Here is a 27,557-nt window from a genome sequence, read left to right as displayed (position 1 = left end):
CTTCTGGGTTTAAGATTATTACAATTCATCCGAGTCAAATATTCTTTTCATATTTCCTTTTTCACATGTATTGTGGTGCAGGTTATTATATTGCCTTATGATGTGATTATATATTTTTTCAATCACTTTAATTATGAATATTATTCTATTGTTGCCCTTTTCTTCATTTTTTATTATTTCATATAGGTCTTTCCATATTTTGCTGAATTCTTTATGTTAATAATTTTATGGCACAATAATATTCTATATTTTTTCATATAATTTATCTAGTAATTCCTCAATTCATGGGTATCATTTTTAAACAATAAATTTTATTAGTATATTTTGTTGTCTCCCATCCATCTTGATTTTCTCTTTATCCTTCCAAGAGAGCTATTATCTTAGACAAAGAAATTTTTTTTGAAGAAAGAAGAGAGGGAAAAATCAATAAAAATCAATAGATTAAAAATCTGACATTATCTGCAGTATTCCCTAGTTGTGAATCTGTCATCTTTGCAAAGGAGTCTGAATGTGGGAGTGAGAGAAGACATTTTATAGCTCTTCTCTGGGACATGTTTATTCCTGGTTATTTTGCAACATTTCTTTTTAATTGTTGTATGGTTATCCTTTCCATTTCCATTATTTCAGTCCTTGTGTGTATTGCTCCTTTGTCTCTTTTTACTGTATTTTGCATCACTTTTAGTCAGTAAATAATGCAATGAATAAGCATTTATTAAAGCTGCTGCTTTGTGCCAGGTATTGTGCCAAGTATGGTTCATGGAGGTCTTTCTGTGCTGCTCTGTATTCGTTATGTTTGTCACTTCTTACATTACAGTAATATTTCATTACATTCACATGTCATAATTGCCTATTCATTCCCTATTCAATGGATATCCACTTTATTTACAATTCTTTGCTCCCCCAAAGTACTGTTTCACAATTTGGGGCATAAGGGATTTGCTTTTTGGTACTGACCTCATTGGGGTGCTATACTTAGCAGTGGAATTTCCCCGTCAAAGGGAATAAGCCTGTTAGTAACATTATTTGTGTAATTCTGGATTCCTTTCCAGAAATGTTGTACAAATTCACCACAATACATCAGTGTGCTTCTTTTCATAGCCTCATCAATATTGATTATTTTGTTGTTTTTGACAACTTGCTCAGTGTGAGGTGAGAGTTGTTTTGATTTGCATTTCTTATTAATTATTTGGCACATTGTTTGATTTTTTAAAAATAATCCACAATTCTTTTGAAAACTTTTTTTTTCATGTCCCATTAATTACACATTGTATAGAATCAATTCTGTCCTGGTGGTAATGATTAATATCCACAGAAAAGAAAAATTACTGTCAATATTTCCTCCAGTCAAGTTCAAATATAATTCATATCCAATTTGGCCAAATATAGAAATATAGAATTATTTTTGATTAAAGATAATTTGTGTGTATCTCATATGTGGATCTTCCCACAAAAGCTACCCCAGGCTCAAGGTATACCAGAAATACACATTATTATAAAAACATAGCTCGTAAATCTTAACTAATATGTTTCTTTTTATGAGTCATTCAGAGGACACTCTTAGGTCAATCAATTAATTAACAAGTATTTATGAAGCACTTTATATATATATACATATATTAATATTTCTATTTTAGCTGAGGCAATTGGGATTAACTGACTTGCCCAATCACACAGCTGGGAAGTATTAGATGTGTGAAGTTAGATTTGAACTCAGGTCCTCCTGACTTCAGGGATAGCACTCTGCCCACTGAACCATCTAGATACCCCGCGCTTTCTATATTTCAAAATCAGTATTAGGTATTAGGGGTACCAATATAAGTGTGACTTCCTGCTTTAGAGTCACCCCAAAAATGACCAAGAAATCTAACATTCAGCTAATATAAAAGGAATACCTTTTCACATGGTGTAACTTAGTGATAAAGAGGATATGTAACAAAGCTATTTTGTGTAAGAGAAAAGATTTATATTAATTATTAAAACATATAAGACATTATCCCTTTTCAAGGTAAATATTTTGATATATAATATTTGTAGAAAAAGAACTTTTTGAAAATAAAACTGTTAAGAACCATGCCTAGGTGAAAGGGCAGGTCAGTTCTCCAAGAGCCTCAGCAGCTGTGGATTATGACACTTGAGGGAGTTACGGGGCAGACTTTACTGACACAGGTGTTGCTTGTGGACTGGGAATGAAATAAATTGGAGGCAGAGGGAGGAGGAGAGAGGTCAGACAACACAACAGCCTCTCAGTAGGGAGGTCAGAGAACAACAACGGCCTCTCAGTCTTCTTGTATCATCATCAGCTCACAAGAAGAAATAACAATTCCAGGTACTGGTGTCTAGATTCTGGAAACTACAAGAACAGCAGATAACATAAAAATTCATAGCAGTTTCTTATAAAGAAGCATTTTTCAGATAAAGTTTGAATAGTTTTACACAGAAAATGAATTGTGATGTAAATACAAAGGCTCAAATCTCCTTGTGAATAATACAGTGATACTTTACCTTTGTGGAAACTGGTATTTTGGAGAAGCCTAGAAAGATACTTTATTAAAAAAAATAAAAAAAATAAATGATTCTAAAGAAAGCTAGTTTTAGTGGACATTGAACTTCAGAGCCTACATTTCTTTTGTTGCTAAATCAGAGATTTAAAGAAATTACATTTTTCAAAAGGTTTCCTCCGTAAACATTGTATTTATTCTTTCCAGAAGCATATATCATCCCACAAAAGGGCAGGCTTACTTGGGGAATATGTGTGGAATAGAGCACAAAAGAGTATATATTTATGATCAAAGAACATGTACAGAAGGATACTTTGTAAGGAACATGGGTATCCATAAAACATTCATGTGAGCACACACATTGTAAATATATAAGACCAAAGACATTCATGGAGGTGTAATTCAAAACTCTGTTGTTACTGGTTCATTAATGCTTTATTCATGGATCCTTCTTGGCTTGTTTCCTGTTGGTCTGATGTGATTTGTAGTATTTTTTAAAAATAGAAAATAGTTCAATTTCTCTTTGTAAGGTATGTACCTCTCCCCAGTATGTAGATGTGGCATGTAATCTCAGTGAGGTTTGATCTCTGCTGGTTTCACTGGTCCAATGGTTGCATCTGGTACTATCAAGCATGGCTTTGCTTGGATGTGTGCTTGTAAAACTTCTCTAGAGTACTCAAATAAGTGTCACCTATCTCCATAAGAAGAAGAGTGGACTTCACATCTTTTAGTTTATAGGGAAGTCCAAAGCCTTAAATTTTCTTTAGAAAGTCAGGACTTTCAACATAGAATTAGAGGAAAACCATTAGCAGCTTTTTTTCTCCTCAAATATGGTTCTTTCTCTCCTTTCCTCCTTCCCTCCTTCCTTACCTTGGCTATGCTGTGTTTTCCACACCAAAGGAAAAATATTGTCTTCATGGGTAAAGTTATTTTAGAATGTAGGACAGCTAAATAAATTGGACTTACAAGCATTTTTTGCCTTGTTAACTCCTTTGTTTTTTTCTCCTCCTTACTAGGAGAAAGGTTTCTGAACCCAAAGTCTATGGCTTTTACTGCCAAATTACTTACTTTCATAATTATTTCAGAAACTCTAATGAGCTATGTGGAAGAACTGAAAATCAGTTCATTTCACATTTAAGGATTTCTTATTTTCAGGATTTCTGAAGACTCCATTTTTTTAAATCCCCAAATTCTTTGCAGTCTCTTAAATAATCAAGTGTGTATACCTGGATGCACATATGTGTGTGACAAGGGGCGGAGGGAGTTAAATCCCCTCAGGTGGAGTTACTTGAAAGTAACATTCTATCCCAATCATTTATTGCAAATTATTATCTTTATCATGTCTGTGTAACTAAATAGCCCTAAGCTTTCCTGCATGTGAATGAAAAGTAGTTTATGAAAATGATAGTCCAGATTGTTTGGCATTAGTTAATGATCTCATTAGTGTTTGAAGTCAGAAAAATAAGGATGGTTTATCCACTAGTTTAAATATAATTGAGACAACTGCCAAAAGTTTTTTTTTTTCCTTCCTTCAAGTGAGATGGAATGAGCATCAGCTTGAATAATAGTTGGAACCATTAGAAACATTATAATAGTCAAAAAGGAAATAATCTTAGGAAACCCTGAAGGGTACACTTTACAAGGAGAAGATCAGTCTTCATCCTAAAATGCCATGTGTACATGACTAGAGTCTACAATGTGGATCCCATATTAAGGTTTTTAATCACTGTTTTTTTTTCTAAAATTATGATTTTTTTCTAAACAAATATTCCTATTAAGGTATATAAATAACAAAGTACATGCTCATCAATTGAGAAATGTCTGAAAAATCAAAGCAATGGTGTATCTAAATGAATATTCCTGTTAAGAGATATAAATAACAAAGTCTATGCTCATCAAGTGAGGTATGTCTGAAAAACTAAAGCAATGGTGTATCAAAGTTGGGATGCGATGAGCCACATTGGCTGGAGTTGGCTTCAGAGCTAGGAAGACAAAGGTTCAAATCCTATCTCTGATTTGTTTTGGCAGGGTGGGCAGATCACTTAACCCATCAGCACGCTAGATAGCCATGTAAGACAATAAGTTACTGAGAAGGTGCTAATCAGCATTTTTCCAGAGAGTTTCCTATGCCAAGAACCCACAAGACTAGTCCCTATTATATCACAAATAAGAGAATATTATTGTTCAGGCAGAAATAGTGAATTTGAGGCATTCAGAGAAATATGACAGATATACAGGCAAGCACAGAATGAAATAGGCAGAAACTGAAGAATCCTACACAAAGAATACAATAATCTGAGCCAAGAGATCACCCAAAGAAAATTAAGTAATTAAAAAATCAGGGAAGGTTCTATAGGACACATTATGAAATATTGCTCCCTCCTCAGTAGCAGAAAGATCAGGAATGACTTGGGCAAAATCTTGGTTACAGTATCCATTGATGTAACTATTGGATATTTTTACTTAATTATTTTTCTTTCTTTTTTTTCCCCCCCTGAGTCTGGGGTTAAGTGACTTGCCCAGAGTCACACAGCTAGGAAGTGTTTGAGACCAGATTTGAACTCGGGTCCTCCTGAATTCAGGGCTGGTGCTCTATCCACTACACCACCTAGCTGCCCCCTTAATTATTTTTCAATATCACAAAGATGGATTCAATGTGGAAGGAAGGGGGCACGTTTCTTTTTTCAAGAAATGAATATGACATAGACAAAGGACATTAAAACAATTGGTTTCTTAAAAGAAATATGATCAGTCTGTAAAAATCATTCATAAATTTGAAAAAAAAAACATCAATATCTGGAATGGTTTTCAAGAGGGATTTACCACTTCATAGGAAAGATGGAAAGAAAACAGTTGTCAGAAAATCAATATTGCTCTCCCCCTCTTTAAAAAAAATAAGCTTTCTTATGTGTACAAGGGTATATCTTGCTTGGAAGAATTTTTAAAAAATCAAGAATAGAAACTTAATTTTCACAGTTCAAGCTAATTTCTTCATCCTTGCAGATGGAACACTGGAGAATTAAGAATAATATCCCCCTTCCTCAAAAAGATATAGAATTTCCAGTGGTGGAAGATGTCCCGAGGGCAAAAGCTTTACTGCCTGAGGAAGAACCTTTTTTGGTCTCCATGGAACAAACTGGATTTGATATGAAGGTTAAAGGTGACTCAACCAGCATGTAAGTCAGTTTTCAGATTTGATCTTTTTTTATTATTTTAATAACAGGCCTGTTGATGTATATTGTAGGTCAAGAAAGAAAGAGTAAGTGAATAGTTCCCCCTTCCCCTCCCTACTCCATCCTCTGCATGCAGTCCTTTGGGAGAGAGGCTAAAATGGACAGAATTCTATGTAGGCATTAGGTATAGCTTTATTTCTCTAGTGGGACTCACTGAGGAGATGGATTGGCACATACTCTGAGGCCAGATTGGTTTAGTTAATTCCTAAATAACACTGAGCTTTGTCCATGAACACACAAGGCATCTTCCTTTCCCCCTCCTTGTGTCCATTACTATTTGCTTCAAATTAGAAAAAAGTTCCCTTAACAGAAAATTTATAGAAAGATTCCTTTTCTACTGAAAAGTTGAGTTTTTTTTTTTTTTTTAGCATTATGGGGTGGGATGGGAGGTGGGGCAGAAAAGGTTTCTTGCCAAAGATTGATTCTAGCTGAGACTTTTCTTTTTCCTCCTCCTTCTCCTTCTTTTCTTCCTTCTCCTCCTTCTCCTTCTTCTCCTCCTCCTCCTTCTCCTTCTCCTCCTTCTCCTTCTTCTCCTCCTCCTCCTCCTTCTTCTCCTTTTCCTCCTCCTCCTCCTTCTTCTCCTTCTCATTTTCTTCCTCCTTCTCCTTCTCCTCCTCCTTCTTCTCCTTCTCCTCCTCCTTCTTCTCCTTTTCCTCCTCCTCCTTCTCCTTTTCCTTCTTCTTATCCCCATAACTCTTCATTACTCCTCCTTCTCCTCTTTCTTTCTTCCTTCTTATTCTTTCTTCTTTGAGGCAATGGAGTTAAGTGATCTGGCCAGGGTCATGTATGTATGTCTGTATGTCTAGTATGTCTGAGGTTGGATGTGAAGTAAGATTCTCCTAACTCCAGAACCTACAATCTACACATGGACACCTAATTGCTGCCCCTATTCTAGGTTAGACTTGAAGAAAGTCAGGGAAGTGTGGAGGTACAGACATTCACAGGCATGCCTTGGAGATATTAACAGTTTGGTTCTAGACCACAGCAAAAAAACAAATATCGCAATAACATATCACATGAATTGTTTGGTTTCACAGTGCACATAAAAGTTATGTTCATACTGCATTATAGTCTATTAAGTTATAATAGCATTATGTTTAAAAAAGCACGTACCTTAATTAAAGTACTTTATTGCTAAAATGCTAAATCATTGGACTCTTCAGCAAGTCATAATCTTTTTATGAGTGGATAGTCTTGTCTCGATGTTGATCACTCCTGATTGATCAGGGTGGTACTTGCTGAAGCTTGGGGTGGCTGTAGCAATTTCTTAAAATGAGTGTACAGTAAAGTGTGATTCACTGAGTGACTGACTCCTCTTTTCATTTGGACACTTAGATGCCATTCGAAGGTTATTGATTGGCCTAATTTCAATATTGATGTGTCTCTAGGTACAGGAAGGCCTGAGGAGAGGGAGAAAGACAGAAAGACAGAGAGACAGATAGAAACAAAGATAAAGAGACAGAGAGACAGCCAGAGACAGAGAGATAAAAAGAGACAAAAAAGACAGAGAGATATTCAGAGACAAAAAGAGACATAGAGACATACTGAGAGAGAGAGAGAGAGAGAGAGAGAGAGAGAGAGAGAGAGAGAGAGGTGTTGCAAAGGAAGGATCAACAGCACTTAATCAAAGAATTGACTCTGGGGGGAAGAAGAGTGAGCAATCACAAATGCAACCTAGATTAGGACTTTAAGGGATTGGAAAGTAGGTGATCTGAGAGTTATTTGAATAGAAATAATTCAATCAATAAGAATTGATGCAATAAACAAGTAAAAAATATATAAAGAAAGAAGATCCAGGATAGACATTTTGGGACAAGCCCCTGGTTATAAAGAACAAGTTGAACGAGGATGTGACCAAACAGACTAAGAAGAATTAGTCATGTTGAAAACAAACCAAGAGAGTAGTGAGAAGAAAACATCAAGGGGAAGGGGATGATGGACAGTGCCATAATCTGTAGAGAGTCCAAGAATGCTAAGGGCTGGGAAAACCATTGGGCTTGGCAGTTAAGAGATGATTGGTGATTTTTAAAGAGAGCTGTTTCAACTGAATAAGGTTAGAAGTTTGAATCCAGAGTTTAAAAAGAATGACAGGAAAGGAAGTGGGGGAACAGATTGTAAATGGTACCATACCTTTCTCCCCTTTGGTATAGGGAATTCCCAGTGAGCAAACTCCTTTTGTATACTGCTATTTGATAGAAGCTTGAAGGCACTTGACCTCTCTTCCAATATATATATATATATATATATATATATATATATATATATATATATATATATATATATATATATATATATATATATATATATATATATATATATATGTGTGTGTGTGTGTGTGTGTATACATACATATACATATATACACACACATATAAATATATATATACATACGTATATATACACATACATATATATACATACATATCTATCTATATATATACATACATACATATCTATCTATCTATATACATATATACATATCTATCTATATACATACATACATATCTATCTATCTATATACATACATACATATCTATCTATATACATACATACATATCTATCTATCTAAATACATATATAAAGGGTGAAACTATATATATAGTTTCACCCTTTATATATGTATATATATATATAGTTTCACCCTTAAGAAGAAAAGCATTTTGAGGGCAGAGGTAGTTTAATTTTAGACTCTGAATCACCAACAACTAGCACCATGTCTGGTATATAATACTTATTAGATGCTTGTTTCTTCCTTAAATGCTATATTTATTCATTCCTAGCACCAATTTTAGCTGGAAATAATAAGCCACTTACTGAAACTCCCCCCAAAATATGCTGATAATATTTTCCCACTCAGATCCTAATCTTCATCAACATATGCTATCTGATGAAACCTTTTAATATAATATTTACCACTAATTGCTTTATACAATAGCTTTGTTTAATTCATATCAATTAATATAATAAGATAATACATTTTCTTTTGCAAAATATAAATGCCTGCTTTTAATAATGGTTATCTTGCCAAAGGACAAGAAGTATTTGTAGCATGCAAAGAGGTAATATTTTTCTTTTTAAAAATTCTTTTAAAAAAAAGATGAAATACAAGAGTTCACAAATGACTAAGAATCCCTAGTACAGCTGTCATCATTTCCTGAAATGTGACCAGGAAGCTTATTTATATAGTTTGAGTTCAATGAAATTATCAAACATGTAACATCTTTTATTGTCAGAAGCAAGTACTAAGGGGGTTAACCGGATATCACTTATTGTAAGAAAATACAATTCTGAAAAATGTTCTTGTTTTATTGAATCAAGGCTGTTAATTCAAGGGGGGGAACTTTGTTAGCTCTTATACCACTCAAAAAAAGAAAAGAAAAAAGAAATGTGAGAAGTTTTAGAAATAATGAGATAAGACATATATGATAAATAATTAACAGAAAAGTTTGGAGGGAAGTCAAGAGAAATAATAGAAAATAATGTTATTTCTGTGAGATAAGGAGTTTTGTCATTTCAGGAAAATTTACATCCCTTGAACATAACAGGGACTAATATACAATAGGCATTAATGAAATCATTATTTAATTATTTCTATCATGCCTGACTCTCTGTGACCATATTTGGGGTTTTCTTGGTGGAGATACTGGAATGGTTTACTATTTATTTTTCTAGTTCATTTTAGTGAGTAAACTGAGGCAGACATTGTGTGTCCACTATCACACAACTAGTAAGTGTCTCAGACCGGATCTGAATTCAAATGTTCCTTTCAGATCTGGGTAGCTATTCACTGAAATACCTAGCTGCCCCTAAAAAGTGCTAATGAAATTGAACTGAATAAAAATAATGTTCAATAATAAAAGGAATAAAAGTATTTAAGAAAGAAAGAAGAAAAGAAATGAACATTTTTTAAAAAAAAATAAACTATATTCTCTTCTTAAATCCTCATAATTTTTTCCTGGGATAAAAAAAAAAAAAAACTTGGTTGAATATTTTCCTCTCTACTTATACAAATAGTGTCTGGTTTCCATGGTGTTCAAAGTATTTTATAATAATTTAACTAGAAAATAGGTGGAAAGGATGTTAACTATTAATCTAGAGAAACATATGAAGATTAGTATGTTTCTTTAAAATCTTGCCGAAAGGCCTCAAAGTAAGTTAGTAATTGAGTTAAAAATACAATGCAACTCTCTCATTTCCAACATTTGCATATAGCAAGTGGAATACCCTATCTCTGGAAAAAGAATAAAATGCAAACCAGAACAATATGCTAGATAAGGATGTAAGACATAAAAAATGTAGTATTTCTAAACTAACAGAAAATTTTTGCAAACCTGGAATATTTTCAATAAGATTATTGTTCAGATGTCAGATTCTTTGTAATCACATTTGACATTTGCTTGGTAAAATATATTGGAGTGATTTGTCATTTCCCTTCTCTAGCTCATTTTACTGATGAGGAAACTGAGGTAACAGAGTTAAGTGACTTGCCCAGGGTCATACATTTTGTAAGGGTCTGCATACTTAAATGAGCTTGGAATCATAGGGGTGAAGGGGAACTTAAAAGATCATTTAATTCAAGTTTTTAACCCCATAAAAGAAAATCTCTTCTTCAGCACCACAAGTCATTCTTCCTCTGATTTAATTCCTCCAGTGAAAGAAACATACTCTTGCTTTTTATTTAATTTTAAAAGCTTTTAACTTTCAAAATATATGCATGGATAATTTGACAACATTAACCCTTGAATAATCTTGTGTTTCAAATTTTCTCCCTCTTCTCCTCACCCCTATCCCAGATGGCAAGCAATTTAATATATGTTAAACATGTAAAAATATATGTTAAATCCAATATGTATAAACACATTTATATGATTCTCTTTCTGCACAAGAAAAATCAGATTAAAAAAGTAAATGAGTAAGAAAACAAAATGCAAGCGAACAATAACAAAAAAGTGAGAATGTTTTATTGTGATCCAAATTCATTTCTACAGTCTCCTCTTTGGAACACATTCTTTTAAATGTTAATATATTCATTGTTGAAAAATTCTACTGTTATTATTTTGAAGTAAAATATACTAATTTGTAACTTCTCCATGAATCCAGGTCTGCTTTTGGAAACAAGGGAGAACAAGAGAACTAGAACATGTCCTCTTGTACATCAAAGATATGCAACTATGAGAACATAGCTCTCATATTTTTTTAAGTTTTACTTCAAATTCAATTCAATTTTTTGATTTTACTTTAATTTAATTAATAAAGCATGCATAAAAACATTGTGCTAGCCACTGGAGATTCAAAACCAGAAATGGTAACCAGCCACTTCACTTGTAGATTATACATCCATTATATAACGCAAACAAATGAGCAGACATATAGATCCTACATATTTTAGGGAGAAAGAATAGCAGCAACAGAAAGTCCAGGTCAAGGTCTTGGTAAAGTGCTTGGTAAAAGATGACATATGGCTTAAATCTTGAAGATAGAATTCTAAGAGGTGGAGGCCAGGTGGGAATATATTATAAGCATGAGGGATTGCCTCCATAAAATGTTACTATAAAGGCTGAGGGGCTAAAAGATTTAGCATTGATGATTGATAAAGGATCTTCAGTTAATTCCAGCCCATTTAGATGAGAGAGAAGGAACATTGAGGCAGAAATTTTAAAGACTATTGAGATCATTAAAAACACCCCAAATTTATGTAGTATCAGAAGGGAATATGATTGAATGGTTTAAAAATTTAAGCAACTTTTTATCCTACCAAAACATCATATGAGATATGGTCAGCAAATAAAATTTGAAGGTCGATAAATACACAGAAAGAGAAATACACAAAAGATTGAAATCCATCTTTAAAGTCATAGGTAAAGATGAAATGAAACTTTGGGGAAAATGACAGGCGACTTTTGCAAGCTATCTGTAGCAATAACAGTCTGTAGAATGTGTGACAAATGACAGGCTGTGATGTCTGCATGAGTCATTGAGAATTAAGTCTGAAAAATGGCACCCTAGCAACTTTGGGTTGGTTGTGGGAAGACAAATCTCCTGACCTTGGCAACAGTAGTGGAATACTAAGAGAGTTATTAGATCACAGATCAAAGACTTGCAGGTCATTTTATTCAACTTCATATTTTTTTTAAATAAAGAAGGCTCAGGAAGGATCAATGACTTGTTTAAAGTCACATGGTACTGCTAAATGATAGTCAGATTTCAAACCCACATCTGAGTACAAATCTGAGCTGACTCTCTATATGATAGAGAAGGACCCCTGGCAGAGGAGTTTTGAATGGTGAGTGGGAATGGGGCAGAAGCCCCTATTCTCTATGATAGTTGAACCTTAGAAGCTTATTTTGTGCTGTGGTCAGGTCAAGAGTTCCTTCAGCCTGGTCTGGCAGTCATGTTGACATCACTGTGGCACTGCAGTGGGGTACTAAGTTATACTAGTCTTGGACCGATGGCAATTTGAAAGCCATTAAGGATTCTCTAATACTGCCCACCCCTTAATTAGAGCAGATCTCATGTGATGATGTAGAATTGTCTTTGGATTCTATGGCAAATCCACAAAGCTTTAACAAGCACCTATTGTGTGCGTTGTTAGCACAGTCATTCTGCATGTTTGTAATATTGAGAGGCTGCAGCCTTGCCTTTATATATCAAGTGATCCATCATTGCTCTCATGTTCCTGTATTCTCACCTCCCAAAAAAGACGTAATTGATAGAATGGAGAAAAAAACAGACAAAGGAATGGAGAAGAAACAGACAAAGACTTTCTTCTTCATAGAACTGATTGTATGACTGGTAGTATCCTGACACATGGGCTTTGTGGATTGCATGGCCAGGTTTACACTGATGAATGCATCATTGCAAATGCTTTTCAAACATCATTTTCAAACATCTCTATAAGATTTTGTAGGTTTTACACAGTGCTTTCCATTCAACATCCTTGTAATGCTTGTTTTTGTACAAGTAATATCATTGTCATTTACAAGTGAAGAAACTAAGGCTAATAATTGTGAAGTTACTTGTTCCCAGTGACCCAATTGATATATTCGGTCCTGGGGACACATTTAGGAGCATTGGGCAGAATTGCAAATAATCAGATTTAAAATATGTTAAAGAAACTTTCTGACAATTGTGTTTTCCCAATATAGGACAGACTAGGTTTCCATTTGTTGAATAGAAAGTAGAGGAGGTTCTTTATCCTCTAGGAGGTTCAAAGGTCTCTTTAAAATTTGTTTCTTTAAATCATATTTCCTTTCATGCTATTAGATCAGACATTTCTGTAAATATTTTAGGCTGAGGTCCACTATGACACCGAAGTGACTTGGGATTCCAAAATCTATTCCAGTAAAGCACCAACTGTGGTAGCTCCTACCAAGCTGTGAAGGCTTTGAATTGATCTCTTTTCACCGCTTACTTGGACTATTGCAAGAGCCTCTTTTGTGTTTACCCTGCTTAAAGTTGTTGTTTTCCATTATAATCTACCCTCAATGCAGTTGCTAAAATGATACTTTTCTGACTAAGATACTACCCTACTCAATAGATTGTAGTGGGGTTCCCTATTATCTTTGGATCAAATCTAAGCTTGTCTATTAGTATTGAAAGCTCTTTACTTTATAATTCAAAGTCCATCATCTATTACCCTTCACACTTTCCTTGGTCTCTCCAAACTCACCTTCCTGTTACTCATTACACATGGCGTTTCATATCCCAGTGGGTAACATTTGCCATCCCTCATGCTTGAAAAGTATTCCCTCCTCACCTTTGCATCAGCTGCAGGTATTTTACCCTAACCGATTCAATGATGCCCTACACTTTTTAAAAATATCTGTTTTGTTCCTATCTATCTATCTATCTATCTATCTATCTATCTATCTATCTATCTATCTATCTATCTATCTATCTATCTATCTATAGGTGCCCATTGTCTTATGTTAGAATATAAAATTTCTGAGGACAGAGACAATTTTGTTTTTAGATGTGTAACTCTAATGCCTAGCACATATTAATGTTAGAGCTTATTGATTGATTGGGTAATAAGTTATGTGCCTACTGTTGGACAAAATAAATTAAGATAGCAAGTATTTAGTAAACATTTATTAAACACCAGCAATTCTTTGAGGACTGGGGATACACACACAAGCAAAAACGTCCACTTTTTGAAGGAATTTACAATCTAATGGGGGAAGACAACATACAAAAAAAGAGCTAGAAAATGGGGTGATGAAGAAACTTGAAGGTACGTGGCATGATATTGAAATTCAGAAAGTTGAACACACAGCTGTGAAGATATAAAATTTGCCCAGCCTGAGTACTTCCCCTGAATATTGGAGACTCAGTCTAGATAAGTTCAGAGAATCCCATTCTCACCAGAAGCTGGGGCTCAGGGCAAAGGATCCTCATTCTACCCTTATCAAATTTATGAAAACCATCTAAGACATGGAGCTATTTTATGGAGGAGTATCGCAAAATTAAGAATCCTTCAAGTATTGAAAGACATGCAGATGGTAATAAACAATAATGAAAGGCACCATGGTTTAGGGAATGGAGGGATGCCTACTGATCTTTATTAACTTTGTACTATGCGTAAGACACTTAACTTCTCTGAGCCATTGTAGACAGGGTTAATAATGATAATCATTATAATGTCTTTATTACCCAGCAGGAGGATTTTTTGAGAACCAAATAGAACACATATATAGGAAGGATGGTATCTATTATTGTGCTCATTAGCACAGAAATAAGTGGAAATCTCCCTAAAGATATGACTCAATTTAACAAATTTAAAGTACCATATAAATGTCAGTTACTACTTCTACTACCACTAGTGCTGCTGCTGCTACTATTACTACATACAATTCTGACTACTGCTTCATACTTCCTGTTCCTCCAAATAACTGGTTTCTATGGAAATAAATGAATGACTTATTCTTTGTCTCCAAACAATTACGTTGTGGGTTTACTCTTTTAGTTGATCTTCCTGTCATGGAGTTGGGTAGAATTTGTATCAGTTCATACCGTTCCATTGGGCTGGTGATACCTTCGAAGGAGTCATGACATCCAAGATGGGGAAGGGATCTTGAAGATCATCCAGTCTATTCCAATCCTTTCATTTTAAAGATGAGAAAAATATAAATGGGGTTGAAAATAATTAACAATACTAATAAAATAATAAATAATAAAAATAAAAATAATAAAAATAATTAGCAATACTAAGCACTCAATATAGGTCCATTGTCTCCAAATTCATGAATAGTCAGGGTTCTAGGAAGTTCCCTATCCCATAGAAGAGAGGATAGTTGATAGACAATCGGACAATGTTCTTGAACATTAATGTTGTGTTATATGGATAGGAAAATATAGATTTTAATTTCTTATTTAGTATGTTCTTTGAATCTCATCTACTACTTCTTGGGCAGCTCTACTCTTTCAGGTTGACTAGAGAATATTCTCAAGTTTTAGATTCCCCAAGTTAGAGAGTTTAGGTATTGAACATTCTTGAAAAAGAGAGGATAACCTATGGGATTCTACTTGTAGTCTTGGAGAAAAGCAAAGACTTCCCATATGGTACCTGTAGCTAAAGCTTGAAGTCATAGCATGGAGAATGGAAGATGAGATTAGGACCTTCCCACCTCCCACTCCCTTGCTATTAAAATGAATCATTCAATGTGTGTAGATCTGATGAAAAATGAATTATTTATACAGCACCCCCAAGGTATGTTTATTTTCTCTGAGAAATCATATACCAATTCTTGGGAAACTGTGTTCCTGCTACCCAGTAACAATGTGAGTGATTTTTTTCCTAGATATTCTGATGCCCAAATTTGGCATCTCTAATTTAGGAATCACAAATGTAGAGCCATCCCCAAGTCAATCGTAAGGCTACCCTATTAAATCTCCCCTTTGTCATTAGAAAACTAGATTCTGCGATCACACTTCCTAGAAAATTTAAAATGCATATATCACCCTGTCCCCACCCTAAAGTTCAGAGATATTGTCTAATTTTCTATGAATGATTTCATCCTGGTTTATATAGATGAGCACTATTCTTTTTTTTTTTCCTATGTGTTTCTTTAAGACATCTATCAATGTGTTTCATTTTCTATCATTGCTCAATGTCAAAGCATGGCCCCAATTGTTCCTCTAAGTTGTATTCTCTTCCAAGGATGGTTTATTAGCTTTTTGAGTGTGTCCTATGCTTTCTATATCTGTTTATGAGCTTTCGTGAGCCATTGAGTGTCTTATCTATATTTATATCTATGTTATTGGGTATCTTGTCTATTTTTATATCTCTGTTACACAATACATATGTTACTTTGAACACTTATGGGAGAGCTGAAGGACCCTTTTACCCATATTTGAGTAAGCCAAGATATAAATTATTTCAAAGCTTTATTTTGATATTATCTCTGGAATTAATCATGGAGTTTGGGATTAAAGATCCAAAAAAGAGATATTTACTTTTATTAGTCATCTCCCAGAATTAAACTTTATCTGGAAGAGTTCAGAGTCATTGGGTAGTCTTGGAATATAGCTTACAATCAAATACTTTAATCATAGAACTATAGAAGTTGACAGAGACCCTCAGAAATCACTTAAAATAACTACTTTCACTCTACAGATAATGAAACTGATATTCTTCTAAAAAAGGATTTGCCTGATATTAAATAATAGTACCCAAACAGGGTTAACAAGATAATTTAAAAAATATTGATTCCTGAAATAGCAAACATCCTTAGAAACTGAGAATGTGTTGTTACTCTTCATTTGTAGTTAATATTTTATCTCATAATGGATTATTTTGTCCAGGCTCAACCTAGAGGAAAATAAAAAATTTTGCACAAGCTCTAAAGAAAGCATAACTTTCAAGAAAAAAACATATGAATTCTGCCATGGTGGATTGATACCAAAGTCATCAAGTGAGTACTTAGTATTAGCACATCCTTCTCATCTTTAGGAACCCAGACTTCAGTTAACAAGCATTTATTAAGTGCTATTATGTGCCAAGTACTGGAAGATGCTGGAGATCGATCCGGTGATGAAGTGCCAGTGGATTTACTGATGATTAGAAAAGAATTGCAAAAAGTAAGTCAAAACAAAGGTCATCTTCACATACTGAGCTATATTTTCTCTAGGGACTGAGATGGGAACTGGTTTATGGTTCACATCACAGCCTATAATAATGTGATTTCTCCCACTGCCAATCTTCTCTCTGCTTATGACGGAGGGAAACTTCACTTTCAGAAAAATCAGTTGTTATGTGGAAAATTTGGCCTGAGCTATAAAAAGATCCACCATTATTTGATAACATTAACTAGAAATTGTACAGAATGACATCTTGAATTAAGCCTTTGTTTATTTCCTTTCCCTCATCTTCTATCACATGAAGTAGAAGGCTCAATTTCTCTCTTTTTTATCTGAATCATTTTTATGGACATAATTAAAATGGATTTTCATCACCTTGTGCAGATATTCAATATGATAGAGCCACCTTGGTTAACATTCCAGCAAAACTAAAGAATTCAGACCTTTCTTCATTCTATTTTTAAGAAAGAACTTATTTCTCTAGCTTTTAAAGGGACTACACAAAGAACTCTATTTCTTAAGAATAAAAAAGAAATTGGAAATAACCCAATGAGATAGAATTCTTGTTTCTATGTGAACATAACTAAGGAATAAAAAAATAAAAATGAATGGAAAGTGTTTGCCGCCTTTTGGTCCCTTTGAATAAAAAAAAGTCCACTGATTCAACTGGCCCAGCTGTGTTTACAGAGTTTACTGAGCACTGCAGCTGCAAATGCTAAGGAAGACTAGATGTGAAAAGTTCACTTGAATGGAAAATCCTCTTGATTCTGGGAACTTAATGATTTTTTAAAAATTCCATTGTTTGGAAGGTACATTTAGGTCATTACACATTGGAGCCCTGGAGGAGGTGGCAGAGGTGAACAAACCTGATTTCCTTGTCAATCCTGAGAAATACTTGGGGGAAAAACCAGAGGAGGGATGCCCTAAAAACCAAGAGATTGCCTCATTTGCAGAAAGTAAGTTTTCCCATTCTTGTATCATTGTTATTCTCTTCAGGATGCCCTCCTCATTAAAAAAGAAGAGAAATTAAAGAAAGAAAACAATTGATTCATAGCAATGTGGGTTAAGGTGAAATGGGATGCAAAGTTAGATGCTAAGACAGCTCAGGCTGCTGATGCATGCTTTCTGAAAGGGTAGCCAAGGGCCTGTTGAACCATGCTGAGATTTGAGGCAGAAACATTTTATTTGGCAACTTTTCAGAAGTCAGGACTCTCTGAACATTTCTTATTATGATTCTGCCATTGATAAGCCATCTTCTCCCAAATCGCCTTAATTAATTTTCAAAATCTAGCGGACCAGAGAAGAAGAAATGCCAAAAGAGAAAGCCAAAGACTGGTTTCTGATGCTCTGATCTTGTTCTCATCATGTCAGATGCTATTTCTAGAGGATACTTAAGGGAATATTTTGAAGCATTGTACCCTACTAGTAGAGAAGTATGATGATAGGATAAGAAAGCTCAATTTAGAAAATAGAAGTAACTTTTTGAACATTCTGACAAAAGATATGTCTGAAAGAAGGTGTTGATCTTCCTTAGATTTCAAAGTTATTTTTCTTTCCCCTAATGTGTGGAACTCCAGTTGAGTTTCAAAGAGGGAGACAATAGTTTCTATGTAATAATGGAAAGTTCAAGATCAGAGGAGTCAAACTGCTGGTCAGCAAAACTTCTGAGTGAAGCTAGATTAAAATAGGATTGGGAAATGTTTAACAAAATGAATAAATAACAGATAATATTACTATGGGGTTTTAAACATTTCTAAGTACATAGCTCAACATAAGAGGTTTCAATATAAAATCACGGTTTCCATTTTAGTATTTACTTTAAAAAATGTAATAAATATGACACATCATTTTCAGATATTCTGCTTTCCCACACTTCCTTCTAACTTTTCTTTTGGTCTCTGCTATGTATTTTAATTTTTTTTTCTCTTTTCCTCCCTACCCTGCCCTAGAAAGCTACCATTACACAAATATGCATATATATATATATATATATGTACATATATATACATATATATGATATCTATAATATATCATAGATATAAAATATATATATATGTTTTATAGCCATAACATATATAATATGATATATCTATGATATATAACATAGATATAAAACATATACATGCATATATGTTTTATATCTATGTATGTAGGAATTTTGCATTTTGTTATTAATTTTTTTAGCTTAGCAAAATTTTTTTAGTAATTTATTTGGGGTGGCATTGAATATATAAATTCTTTTAGGTAAAAGGGTTGTTTTTATTATATTGGCTCTGCCTATCCCTGAAAATTTTAAAATTTTTCAATTATTTGAATCTGACTTTAATTGTATAAAGAACATTTTGTAATGATAATCATGTAGTTCCTGTGCTTGTTTTGGTATGTATACGACCAGGTATCTTATACTATATTCATTTTGAATGGGATATCTTTTACTATCTCTTCTTTGATATAGAAAAGCTGGTGGTTTATTTTATATTCTGCTACTTTGCTAAAATTGTTAATTGTTTCCACTGACTTTTAGTTGAATCATTAGTTGAATTTTCTAGCTATATCATTCTATTGTCTGCAAAAAGAAATCATTTATTATTTCATTACCCAATCTGATGTCTTCCTTTTTCTTTTGTTCTCCTATTGCTCTTGATAATATTTCTAATACAACTTTGAACAATATTGGTGATAGTGGGCATCCTTATTTCACTCTTGATTTATTGGGAAAGCTTCTAGCTTATCCCCATTATAAATCATCCATGCTGATGGTTTTAGGTAGATGCTTCATACAATTTTAAGAAAATATCCATTGCTATAAACCTATGTTTTCAAGTATCTTAAATAGGAATGAATATTGCATTTTACCTAAAACTTTTTCTGCATCTATTATTATAACATATAGTTTTTGAAACTTGTTATTGATATAACCAATAAGGTCAATAGGCTTTCTTATGTTATACATTCCTGATATAAATTCCACTTGGACACAATGTATAATCTTTCTAGAAAATTATTGTAGTCTCCTAGCTCATATTTTATTTAAGGTTGTTATATCTATATTCATTAATGAAATTGATCTATAATTTTCTTTTTTTAAAGCTCTTCCAGGTTTAAATATCAGGACCATATTAGTGTTATAAAGGAGATTTAATAGAACTGCTTCTTTGAGTATAACTCCATATGATTTATTTAATATTGTAGTTATTTGATCTTTAAATAGGTGGTAGAATTCATTTATAAATACATCTGGTTTTGAAGTTTTTCCTTAGCTTATTCATGATCTGTTCAATTTTTTTCCAGAAATAGATTTATTTTGATAGTTCATTTCTTCTGTTATTCTAGACAGTATATCCATATAAAGATATATCTGTATCTCTGTATATCTATATATATATGTATATAATAAGTTTTCTTCAATTTCATTCCAATTGTTAAATTTATTGGCATCTAATTGGGCAAAATAACTTTGGAATTGCTGTGATTTTATCTTCATTAGTAGTATTTCCACTCTTTAATTTTTAATACTAATGAATTTTTTCTTTGAAAAACCATACAAATTAATCTATTTTGTTTTTTTTTTAAATAAAACCAAGTTCTAGTTTTATTTACTAATTCAATGGTTTTGTCACAATTTTATTACTCTTGCCTTTAATATTTATTATTTATAATTTGGTATTTAAATGGGACTTTTTAATTTGTTCTTTTTCTAGCTTTTTAAAATGGCATACCCTATTTATTAGTCTGTTCTTTCTCTATTTTATTACTAGAAGTATTGAAAGATAAACGTTTTCCTGATTACTGCTTTTTCTATGTTTGCTCCTAATGTTGATTCTTTTTAATGAAATTATTTTTTCTAAGATTTGTTTTTTAACTCATCATTCTTTAAGATTCAATTTATTCTCCAATTAGTTTTTAATTTGTTTCCTTGGCTTCTTATTGAATATACATATTTTATATTGTGATATGAAAATGATGCATTTAATATTTATGCTTTTCTCCATTTATTTAACTCTAAAGGTTTTATGATCTAATATGTGTTCCATTTTTGTAATGGTACTATGTACCACTGAGAAGTTATTTTTTTCTTATGTGGACTACTGCTCAGTTTTGAGTTATTGAAAATTTTATTGAGAGTTTCCAGCCATATTCAGGACTTTTTTGAAAAAGTGTTTTTTGCCTCCTGGAGTAGTATCTGGAGGTCGTCCTCATAATACATAAGAATCCTTCCATTTATATTCTATAAGGACACCTTCCATGCCAATGGTGAACACTTTGGCAGGCAGATGTCTTCATGTTTTATGCCTCATATGATACTAATAATTATAATATCACTTTAAAAAGTCACATTTAAAATCTATTACCTTAATGAAAAAAAATTTACATATTCTTAACACTTAAGTAGGAGATACCCTGTATGTGTATTTTGCTCTACTGGGTTTTATAATTTTTTTTTTATTGGAGCAGGATGATATAATAAGGAAAAATACTAGATGGAGCCAGAAAATCTGGGTTTGAATCCCATTTATTAGCTGCATTATAATGAGCAAATTATTTAACTCAAAGAGATTGTTTCCTCATCTGCAAAATGTGCCTAATGTTCCTTGCACTTCCTATCTTATAGACTTTTGAATTAAATGCATTTAAAACCTCAAAGCACCATATTAATTGTACTATTATTACTAGCAAAAAGTAACCCAATTAATGCAGAGGGATCCTGCATTCTCTAAAGTTTTCGATAAATTTAACTTTTCTATGGAGATGTGATCTGCCATAGAAAATAATCCATGAAACTCTTACTATTTTTTTTTTTTTACTTTTTTCCATTAATAATTCTCTGCATATATGGAGTGGTCATTTTTTCCCCTTTGTTTCAAAAATTCTAGGGAAATGAGAAAATAGGTTTATGTGCTGTTTGTCACTGATACCTTCTCAATCACCTTGGGGATAAAAATGCTACCCATTAGTCTTTCCATTCTTTTTTTTTTTTTTTAAATCTTGAAAACAAACTTTTGAAAGTATGTTACCTTCACAAATTTCTTCTTGGAATACTAGATCAAGTCAAACTACTCTCCATTTAATTTTCTTAGATTTTTATATTTCCTTATAGAATCTGAAATGATTGAATTGTTAGAATCTATATGTGGTGGTTATACTGTCAGTGTTGACAAGAATTTACTCTTTTAAATATCCTGGCAAGAATCATTGTTGGTAATATATATTGTCCTACTTCTGGTTTCCCTTGTAAATGTTCTGGTGATGACTTGATGGGTTATATGCCAAGGATTTGAAATACTCTTTTTTTTTCTCCATTAATTTTTGCTGATGTCTTATGAAATGACACTGCTTATAATTCTATATAATCTTAACCTGTAATGTATGGAAAATCAACTGGTACTTTAATGTGTTGTCTTTGGCTGCCATAGCTCTTCTTTAGTAGGGAGATAAAGCAAGTGCAGATTTGCGGTGGCTTCTGGATTCTTGCTCTATAGATTATAACCTTGGTTTTGTTTTAATTAAACTTTCCTAAAACTGAAGATACTACAAATCGATGCCTTCACTTTTACCCATTTTCAATTTTTAAATAGTTAACAGATTATTTAAATAAATGGTTTGAAGTAACTTTTAACTGGAAATATTTTTATCCTTTTATTTTAGTGTTGATTTTGACACCTTCTAAAACTAATGATAGATCTGAATGCATACAAGCAATTGACTAGGACAAGTCAACTAGCATTTACTAAGCACATTTTGTATAATAGGCAAGGTGCTAAGTGCCAGGGATAGAATGAAAGAAAAAAAATGTTTCTGAAATGTTTTCTACCTCAGTAACCACTGTTTTTTATAATCAATTAAATGTATGTAGACATTTCTAAAAAATGAATTAATGGTATGCATGGCTTTCCAACTCCCTTTTTGAATAAAGTATTCATGTTCTGTAGGTAAATATCTTCTTAGATGCACAGAAACTTTATCTTCCTTTATTTCTTAATATTGAACAATATTTTCCAATGTAATCAATCATTCTTTTCTGTGCCACCTTTCCCACTGAAACTACTACATTTCACTGTAGTGTAATATGATTTATCATTCTCTGTATAGCCAATCTCCCAGCATCTCAAGCTCTAGATTTATAAAGATTCACTTCAATTTTCCTTCTCTTTCTACTACCTCCTTCAACACCCTTGGCCCCATTATACTTCTTGGGCTCAAGATACCTTCTCTCAGAAGTTGTTGTTAAGACTCTCATAAGATAAATAGAAATATATAGGTTATGTCTTGATGTCCATATACATAGGTAAAAGGGTTCTCAGATTCCATATAAACATCAAAATAACAATGCATGATGGGTTATGACACAGCCTTTATTCCACTCAACAGGAAATGTAAAATCCTTTTAAGGACTCAGAGTAGACCATAAATAGTCAAAGTGGTTCAATCTCTTTCTTCAAGGTGCCTCATGTTTTCTCCAGAGCCTGTGTAGTCCTCCAGATTCTTCTTACCATTTCCCCAGGCTTTAAAATTCCTTCAGAAGTACAACAAACTTTGAATTTCTAGTAACACAAATTTTAAAATTCTGTCACCTTCAGGAGGTTTTCAGTTAAAAAATTGTCCAGACTTCTTTAATTCCCCTACAAAGGGAAACACATTTGGGATTGCTAGACACGCCTTTCATTCCTGATCAGACCTACTTGTTTGAATAATTTATAGTAGGAATAGGGGAGAATAAAATCCAGTTTTTTTCAGTCCTCCAATGAAGACCCAGAATTTTTTAGTGTTCCTCTTTGGAGAACGCATGAACCATTCTCTTCTCCCAATGAGGCTGACTCTGTCCAGGAACTCCTTTTCTTTTGCTAGAAGGCTAATGTAGAAACTCTAGGATTTAGGCTGTTAAAGAAACAATCATAACACTAGTAGTGCCTAGGGATTCTTAGACATGAGATTTCCTTTTTCCTAACTGCCATAGTCAAGCTATGAATGCATGATTGAATGAGAAGCAATTATTAAGTACTTACTACATATCAAGCACCTAATTCAGTACTGGGGATGCAAATACAAAAATGAAAAGTCCTTTTCTTTAAGGATGTAGCATAGATGACAGATGGAGGACAGGGATGGTGGGATATGATCTTGGGAAGTCACAGTGACAGTGAATAGAACAGGAGGGAAGTCAGTTGACATGCTTTTTTCATAGGTATGTGCAAGAAGCTGAAGTCATTTCATAGTTGAGGGCACATGTAACTCTCATGTACTTATATCCCAAAGTTGTCATTTGTAGCTCTGGTTTGAGCTGGGACTCCTTTTCCAGGGCTCAAGATAACTCTTGGTTCTGTCCAGTACTGGTTTGTTTTCCTAAAAGAAAAAGAAGATCCAACCTCACAAAAGTGAGTGTTTTCTCCCCACAATAATTTGGCATAAGCAATTAATACTTAATTATGGAGCCCCATCTTCTATGAGAAATAATATCCTGCACATGCAAGATACAAAGTCCAGGACAAACACTCACTTCCCTATAAATCCCCATCAACTCCCTTCATCTAATCTATACATAACTCCTTTAAGAGACCTTTTCTCATTTTCTCTTTCTTAATGTCTCCCATTATTTTCTATTTATTTTTGTACATCCTCTGAACTGATTTATCTGTGAACATATTGTGTACTAATTATGAAATGTAAGCTTTTTGGGGGGTATGGATTCCCTCCCTTTTCTATTTGTATCCCAATCATGTACCATAGTGCCTGAAACATGTTAAACTTTAATAAACACTTGCTGATCACTGTTTTTCAAGAAAGGCTACCATTCTTTTCATAATAGTATTTTTGTATAAGTTCCTTATGAGAACTGAAAGACTAGTTCCCCAAATGGTCTGTGATGAGCTGGTGTGTCCTATTAACTTTGGATATTCAGTGAAATCCCTTCTTTCATTTGCCTCTCATAATCTGGGAGCCATTCTTCTATTTAGAAATGGCTTCTTTTTTTCCTGTCTTCCCATTTCCTTTTTTGCAAGAATGTAAAAATTTATATGGTTTCAGTTCCTTCAGGAGTATATAAACGTTTGGCTTTGGACAAAAATCTCACATTTAAAGTAACAGAATTAAATTAATGCTTATTAATGCTCTGAAGACTAAACCATAATTTTCAGGAATCCCTCTCCCCCAACTCAATCAATACCAGTAGCTTCTTGTTACTTTCAGGATCAAATGTCAAATACTATTTTTTGTTTTTTAAAGTCCATCATACATGGCCCAGTCCTACTTTTCCCACATCCTTACACAATATGTCCTAGCACATGCTCTATCATCTAGGTCCACTGACCCCCCCCACCTTGTTCCTCACATGAGACGCAATCATATTGGGCATTTTCCTTTGCTGTCCCCCATATCTGGAAATTACTTTCTCCTTACCTCTTAGCTTCCTTCAGGTACCGGGGACTTTTTAAAGAAGTTTGTCTCCATTCTTCATGTTACTTACTAGAGAGGGAGAGAGAGAGAGAGAGATAATATTTCACAGCTTTCATAACACGGATTTCCCTATGCTCAAAATCCTTAGTCAGCTGAGGAAACATTGACTCTAATTTTAGGCTAGACTTTTAGGCTTAAACTGTATGTCCTTTGACCTAGTGATACCTCATTCCTAAGTTGATGAGTAATTATTTTTCAGTTGTGTCCGACTCTTCATAGACCTAATTTGGGGGTTTCTTGGCAAAGATCCTAGAATGCTTTGCCATTTCCTTCTATGGAAACTGAGGTGGACAGGGTTAAATGACTTGCCCAGGGTCATATAGCTAGTAACTGTCGGAGACCAGATTTAAACTCAGGAAGGTAAGTCATACTGACTCCATGCCTCATACTCTATGCATTATGGTGTCCCTTACTTGCCTCTATATGTACCTCATTCCTATATTTTCTTTATAGATAATTTGACTGAAATTTCTATTTTAGAACTTCAGGATAAATCCACTGCTTTATGAGACATTATAGATTAGGAAAATAATATAATGATCCAAGCAAAAGCTGGAAAGCAAAGGGAGCAGAAAGGGTCAAGAAAATTCTGAAGTAATCATTTTTAATTGATATATATGAAGTAATCATATTTATATTTACATAATACTTTGAGATCTTCAAGTCAATGATCACTATCTCATTTTAACCTCACAGCAACTCTTTCTGGTCTAACTATTCCCATCTTATAGATGAGAGGTCTAAGTTTTAGAGAGATGTGAAATGATTTAGCTAAGGCCACACAGTGCATGAGGTAGCCAAGGTCTTTTGTGGTCCACATGTGAGACTCTGGTCACCATGTCATATTGCTTCTCTATTCCACATGAAACAGTAAGATCAAATCAGCTCAGCAGACTATCAAAGTGAATCTGAGGCAGATAAGTGATGATATCAACACACATGATACTCTCAGTCAGATGGCCTGCTTTGGTCCCCAGACCTTTCATTCTATAAAAATCAAGTTCATTCCATAAACATTTACTAAATGTCTACTAGGTGCCAGAATTGTTCTAAGCTCCAGAGATGCACAGACAGAAATAACCACTAAAACCACTGAGGAACCTCTCCCTAGAAAGGGAACAATTAGAGTTAAAAAGGTGATTCCCAGTGGCAAAACAATTTGTTCTTCCCAGCAAGATTACAGGAGCTGCTATATTTTAATTATTTGCAGTTTAGGGTAAATCTCAGCACAGCTTTGTTAAATAATTTCCTCTCTTGGATTTCCTTCGTATTCAATAATCTAACCTCACCTCCATAAGGCCAAGAGAAGTTCAATGGTTGGTTAAAAAATCACTAGCTAGTAAGTAGAAATTGTAGCTCCAAATCCAGGGCTCTTTCCACCGTTACCTTACTTTGCCACAATTTTTTTTGACTATCAGAACTTCAAGTCATTTCTTTTCATTTCATTTGCAAGAATCCAATCAAGCCCACATAAGACTGAAGTACTACTGCCCAGGAGAGTAGGTGCATTCTTGTTGGACAAAGTATTGGGAAGAATTTTAATGAAGGAGGATTCTCAAGAGAAGGGCTTTCTAGGGATAGACATAACATCAATAAAAGCAGGACTGAGATGGAAATTAGCGGTTGGACACTTCGGCTTTAATCCCCCTGGGAAATGCAACATGCCGATATGTGGATGTTCTCTTGGTGAAGTCTGACACTAGACTGGCTTGGATAGCTCCTCGTAAATTTGGAAAGTGTCTTGTGCTCCAAGAATTGATCTGATGAAATTATGCTTTCCATTTATAGTATGTCTCTGGAAACGAAGAATCACCAGCTCATTCCTTGAAGCTGTAGTTCTTTACATTTATAGGATCAGCAGAGAAAAAGATTGGATTCCATTCAACTTCTGACTCTGGTACTTCCTGACTTTACTATCTCAGAAGGGTAGCATATGCATGATATGGGCAGAATAGCACTTGTAGTACCTACCAACTAATAAAGACTCAAATGAGCAAATGGATATAAAGTGCTCGTTAAACATAAAAGGACCACAGAAATATCAGCTACCGTTATTTTTAAGTTTACCATTTCTTCCAAAAATAGATACTTAATAAAGTATTGCAAAGCTTGTAAAGTCTGCATGTGCCATTATGCATTCAGGCATAAGTCAACATATTTACTCTCTGACCTGACTCATTCATCCCGATCTGTCCTTAACCAGTGAGCATCAGTTCCCTGAAAAGAGTCACCACCGTGCAGCTCACTTAAACTGTCTTGGGGACCTAGGAGTAACTCTACTATGTGGGTACACACT

General features: G+C 33.8%; 1 protein-coding gene across 1 annotated transcript in view; it reads left to right on the top strand.

Moving 5' to 3' along the window:
- The window catches only part of WDR49 (WD repeat domain 49), a 183,617-nt gene that overhangs the window by 145,296 nt on the left and 10,764 nt on the right, over positions 1-27,557 (top strand). The window contains 3 exon segments of the mRNA XM_074307675.1: positions 5,502-5,674; positions 16,535-16,644; positions 17,620-17,766. Coding sequence (XP_074163776.1) covers positions 5,502-5,674; positions 16,535-16,644; positions 17,620-17,766 — 430 coding nt within the window.

Source organism: Sminthopsis crassicaudata, chromosome 3, assembly GCF_048593235.1.
Source record: "Sminthopsis crassicaudata isolate SCR6 chromosome 3, ASM4859323v1, whole genome shotgun sequence".
NCBI lineage: Eukaryota > Metazoa > Chordata > Mammalia > Dasyuromorphia > Dasyuridae > Sminthopsis > Sminthopsis crassicaudata.
This window is presented reverse-complemented; position numbering and strand designations above follow the sequence as displayed.